At 47.5% G+C, this 6,000-nt stretch overlaps 1 protein-coding gene across 5 annotated transcripts in view; it reads right to left on the reverse strand.

The window, feature by feature from the left end:
* The window catches only part of AFF4 (ALF transcription elongation factor 4), a 102,623-nt gene extending 96,936 nt beyond the window's left edge, over positions 1-5,687 (reverse strand). For 2 of the 5 annotated variants that reach the window (XM_060178022.1, XM_060178017.1), the window contains exon 1: positions 5,427-5,687. In XM_060178022.1, coding sequence (XP_060034005.1) covers positions 5,427-5,632 — 206 coding nt within the window. In that variant the 5' untranslated portion in view covers positions 5,633-5,687. Of the gene's footprint in view, positions 1-5,206 lie in introns of all 5 variants that reach the window. The other 3 variants (XM_007519917.3, XM_016186792.2, XM_060178042.1) reach the window with 2 other exon arrangements.
* Positions 5,688-6,000: the final 313 nt, after the last annotated feature.

The following is a 6,000-nucleotide window of genomic DNA, read 5'->3' on the forward strand; positions in this document are numbered from 1 at the left end:
AATAGTTTAAAAATAATAAATAATATTTTTTTTAAAAAAAGACTTGAACTCTCTCTTAAGCATAAGGTCCCTAGTGGTCCGGGAGGTGGAACAGTGGCTAAGGAACTAGACTCTTAAGCATAAGGTCCCAAATTTGACACCCTGCATTTCATGTGCCAGAGTAATGCTCAGATTGTCTCTCTCTTAACCCCTTTCTCATTTATAAAATAAATAAATATATTTTTTAAAAAAGAACATTTTAGCAGGTAGAGAATGAGAGATTCTAGACTGAATGAATGGAAGCAATTGTAGAAGTGTGATGATCCGGGAGTTGGGCGGTAGCACAGTGGGTTAAGTGCACGTCGCGCAAAGCACAAGGACCAGTGGTGTAAGGATCCCGGTTCGAGCCCACCTGCAGGGGAGTCACTTCACAGGCGGTGAAGCAGGTCTGCAGGTGTCTTTCTCTCCCCCTCTCTGTCTTCTCCTCCTCTCTCCATTTCTCTCTGTCCTATCCAACAATGATGACATCAATAATAACAATAATAACTACAACAATAAAAAAAGGGCAACAAGAGAAAATTTTTTAAAAAATTTTAAAAAGAAGTGTGATGATCCATGTACAAGTACTGTTCTGTATTCATGGCTCCAAAACACTATATTTACCCTAATGAAAAGGCAAAGTCATAGCAGCTAGGCAGGTGGCACAGTGGTAGAGCATAGGACTGGGAAACATGAGGTCCTGAGTTTGAACCCTGGGCACTGCACATACCAGCTTCAGTTCTTGTTTTCTCTTAAATAAATCTCTATAATTTGTCCCCCCCACAGAGGTCAGTCCCAGGACAGATCATGACAATATCTGGATAGATAAACCATACTGCATGTCCAGAGAAATCCATTCATGACAGTGCTGGATTATTTTCCTTGATATAACTCTGAGAAAATAATGCATGCAGTTATTTCACCTGTACTAGGAAATGATCTAAGTAATTACTTTAAAACTGTACCCACTAATAAGCTGTCTGCAGCCTAAAAGCACCAGTACAGTTCATCACACTTCAATAGACAAAGTTACAAGAAATGTCTTCTTACAACATTCCTCATGATACAGGTTTTTTTTTAATAAAGTATAGCCAGTGAAACAGGTAGGCATTAAATAAGATTCCCTACTTCAAGTATAGAATAAGTAATTCTAATATCAAAAATTTAAAGTATTTATTTTAGAAATACATTCAGTGATTCTAATTTTTATATGACAGTGTCATTAAAATTCTTAAGGTGAAGGGGCTGGGTGGTGACACACCTTGTTGAGTACATGTTATAATGCATAAGGTTCGAGTTGCCAGTCCCCACCTGCAGGGGAAAGCTATGCAAATGGTGGAGCAGTGCTGCAGGCGTCTCTCTGTCTCTTTCCATCTCTGTTTTATTATTATTAGTGATTTAATATTGATTTATAAAATCACAAGGTAACAGAGGTATACAGCTCCACACTTTTCTCACCACCAGAGTTCTTAATCCCCAATCCCTCTATTGTACACTACAGCAGTTCTCTTAAGGTTGTAGATGTGGTTTAACTATTATTTCTACAATGATCTGTCTATATTTGTATATATTTGCCCTTTTATTACTCTATGATCACATCTTCTTTACCGTTCCAAGTCACACATATACCTATTATGTTTATCCCTCTCTATGTACCCGTCCCCTTCCAATTGCTGGCTGTCTCTATCCAATAAATAAGTAAAGATAATAAAATGTTCTTTAAAAAAAACTCTTCAGGTGAAAATGAACACCAAGACAAAACAGGGAAGCAGAAGATTGGCCAAAATTCAGTAACTGTAATTTTCATTACTGTTACCCACTATGTTAGAATATAATTTTGAATGGCCAAAACAAGTCAATATAGAGAGTTACTACAAGTTTTAAACCAAAGAGGAAGGAAAAAACAGTCAGGTAACAGGTCAGGCTGGTTGTAAGTAGCCTTTCTAGTCACTGGCTATATTTTATTTCACAATAACTATGACTAGCAAACATCCTCCCAGAAATCAAATATAATTGTTTCAACTTATCAAAGGAAATGAAAACGGAAACAGATAAGACATAATGAGGACTAGTGGGTCAAAAACTAGGAAATACATATATATATATTTTTTTTTATATTTTTATTCCCTTTTGTTACCCTTGTTTTATTGTTGTAGTTATTAATGCCGTTGTTTGATAGGACAGAGAGAAATGGAGAGAGAAGGGGAAGAAAGAGGGGGGAGAGAAAGACACCTGCAGATCTGCTTCACCGCCTGTGAAGCGACTCCCCTCCAGGTGGAGAGCCGGGGGCTTGAACTGGGATCCTTCTGCTGCTCCTTGTGTTTCGCACCATGTGCGCTTAACCCGCTGAGCTACAGCCCAGCTCCCTTATTTATTTTCATGAGAGAAACAAAAGCACTGCTTGTTTCTGGCCTATGATGGTGCTGGGGATTGACCGTGGAACCTCTGGGGACTCAGGCATGCAAGTCTGGTGTGCTGTCTATAACCCAAAAGCTAGGAAATGTTTGTATCACATAGAAAAGTTTTGATAGTAAGGTATCTGCAGAATAGAGCTAAAACAAAACATCTAAACCATCAACTGAAAGCACATACTGCAATTTTGGGTCATTGTCCAGGCGTGCCTTCATACTTATGAACACCTCTTTGATTTTATGGAAAACACTACAGAGAGAAGGCTCATATATTTTGAACTCTATTCTAAACCAGTAGATAGTTGCGAAAGAAATACCTGTTTTCTTTGTTCCTATCAGGTACACATTAAACCAGGCTTTTCACTTTAATTCTTCAAAAAAAATTAAGATACATAATTTCCAAAAAGCTTCTGCTTCCGTCATCTTCATAGATGATACTAATTGTTCCCCTTAAAACCATGGTCATTTGTCCAGCTTTCTTTAGATTATCCTTCTGTAAAATCTTAAATTGGATAGCCTGGCAAAATAACTATTTCAAGTTCAAAATATCAAGGTGTAAAATAAGGACTGAGAGTTGTCTTTATTCAGAGAGGTTTAAATGTTAACTCTTGATCTATAGACCCTACTATAGATCTATAAGAAAATTAGAATACTAAGCAGACTGTATCAATAGCTACAAAGAGGGTTGAATAACAGAAGAGCAGAGACTGTATGTCATGTGCCAAAAAGAAAATATTCAATCTTTAAGAATTCTTAATTACATAGCTCAAGCTCAGCACGACAGAATCACCTTTGCACACCCAAATGGTAGACCATTTAATGCTTCTAACCATTTTTTAAACCAGACTGCAAAAGTTGGTTCACATACTTGACTACCTTGTCCTCACTTGACACAAAATTTTATTTGAAGTAAAATCTGCCTACTATTCCTGTAGTGCTAACACCACCTCCCAAAAGAAAGAAAAGTCATCAGCCTACCATAAACTGAATAAAACTATGTAAAAAAATATTTTTTGTTTGTTTCTAGGTAAATCAACTCTATAAGATAACTTAAAACAACTTCCTGAGAAAATATTTATGTTTGGAGCTGGAAAGAAACATAATAAATAAGGATAATAAACCTTAGGTTTAAAAACCAGCTTTGTTATATACATACATACATAAAAAAGTGGCCACTTGCCAAGACGTCTTTATGCACATATGCCCAAATGATTCTAGACAGACACATAGGCCACAAAGGCTCTTCATCAAACGCCGAAATAAGAAAGTTCTCATAAATACTTCTATTTCAATAAGGCAGAGAAGGACGGATAAATAAAAGCAGCACTTTACAAAAGCTTTGCAGGATCGGTATGGAAACAAAAGCTTTGAGGTTTTAACACCCTAGCCCGAAAAACTAACACGGATTGAAAAGGAAAAAAAAAAAAAGTTACATTCACAAGCATCCTATAGATACATTCTGTCCAGTTTAAAAAAAAAACTCAAAAAAGGACGGGGAGGGGTTGCACATCTCTGTTAAAGGGATTGCCCCCCGCCCACCCACCCCCCTTTTAAAATCCCCAGATGGCCAGCATGGAAGAAATCACACCATCCTTTAATTGCCAACTGACTCCCCGAATCAATCAGACTCTCTTTTGAGTGCGGAACGACAGACAAACCCGTCATTTGGGAAAGGGGGGGCGTGGGGGGGGGGGCTTTCGGCTCCCTGCCAAATGCTGGTGGCGGGTGAACGCGGAGGCCCTGTGAGGCTACCCCTGCAGACTCCCATGAACCACCCCGGCCCCCCACACACACACACACACACCAGGATCCATCCTCAAAGAGGGGCCAGAACAGCAAAGTGGAAGGAACAAAGCACTGACGTCAATTACGAGATTAACCCCGGGCACAGGCGGCGGCGGCGGCGGCGGCGGCGGCGGCAGGAGAGGCCTCGACATCCACATCCCCGGGACGGGCTGGCAGGGCCCAGCCGCCACAAGCTGGGGTGGGGAGGGGTGTGGAGGGGGGGAGGGGGGGACCTGAGCTCCACACCCCCACCCCCACCCCTCACCCCCCACCGTCATTCCCATTTTTAGTCAACCCCTAACATGATTTTTTTTTTGGGTCCGGGCGCCGGTGGTGGCGGGGGGGGGGGGGGGGTGCGCCGTGCGCAGGATCGCGAGAAGGAAAGCGAGAACTAGTCAGGCCAGGAGAGCCAGGACGCGGGCCTGCTCGCTCTCTTACCAGAAATAACTTGAAATGTGTGCGTGTGTGCTGTGTGTGTGCGTGTGTGCAGTGCGTGTGCGTGTGTGTGCAGTGCGTGTGTGTGCGCGTGGGGGGGGGCTTCCAAAGTCACAAATGGGCCCGGGATGGGGGAGGGGAGAGGCGGGGTGGGGGCGTTCTGCTGGAAGGAATGGAGGACCAGATCGAGGAATCGAGCAAGGAGGGGGAGGGAAGAAAAGATGAGGGAGAAAAGATGGGGTGGGGTTTTTTTGTTGTTTTATTTTGTTTTGTTTGGGTATGTTTGTTTATTTGTGTTGCTGTTCAGACTGGGCCAGCCATTTACTGATGGGTGTCGGGAAGGGGAAGGTGGACCGCGAAGATGAGGGGCGCCGTCCGATGGCGCAGTCCCGGCCTACAGCACCATCACCCCACCCCACACCCCCTCTCCGTCGGCCCCGAGTCCCCTCCACACACACACCACCACCACCACCACCACCACCACCATCCCCCGGGCGGCCAGGCTCGGCCTTCAGTCCGTCAGTCCGTCCGTCGGGCTGGCCAGTGGCTCTTCTCACCTCCAGTCCCGGCTCCGCTAGGCCCGAAACATCTCCCGGCGGCGGCAGCGGCGGCGGCGGCGCCGGGCCTGCACGTTCAGCCGACGTGCATTCGAGCCCTGTCCGGGGGCCGTGGGGTGCGGGGGCTGCGGCGACACGCTGCTGGGGGGCGAGGGGGGCCTCCGGGGGCTCCGGGCGGCGGCGGCTCCGGAGATGTCGAAAAGCGTCGGCAGCTACGCACCTCACACTGAAGAGGCGGAGGTCCCGCCCCGCTCCATGACGGTCGGACCCGGCCCGGGACAGCCGGCGGAGGCGGCAGGGGCGGGCTGACGAGGGCCTGGCACCGGGATCCCCGCCCCGTCCGCGGGCGGCGGCGGCGGCGGAGGCGGTGGCTCGACTCCCGCAGCCAGGCAGGACTGGCACTGACGCAGCGGCCGCGCCACCCATGTGACCAGGGCCGGGCGGGGGCGAGGCGTCGCCACGTGACGTCAGCCCCCTCACCCCCCCCCCCCGCCAGATCTGCCAGGAGCTCGCGGGGGGCTGGGCCCAGGGGGTGCAGGGCGGGGGGGGGCAGGGGGAGGGTGTTTGGGGGTGGGGGAGGGGGGTGGTGTGCGCAGCGGCGGGGTCGCGCGACCCTGGGCGGGATCCGCACGGGCACCTGCGCCCCCAAGCGCGACTTGTGAGACTTGGCGGCCTTCGCGGCCGGAACCTCTGGGCAGGACCCGGCCTGCAAGTCCGCGAGCGCGCGTGCGCGTGCGCGCTCCCTCCTCCTGCGCGTAGCCGCTAGCGAGCTTCGTGAGGGCGGGGCCGAGATC

This window comes from Erinaceus europaeus, chromosome 2 (genome assembly GCF_950295315.1).
Source record: "Erinaceus europaeus chromosome 2, mEriEur2.1, whole genome shotgun sequence".
NCBI lineage: Eukaryota > Metazoa > Chordata > Mammalia > Eulipotyphla > Erinaceidae > Erinaceus > Erinaceus europaeus.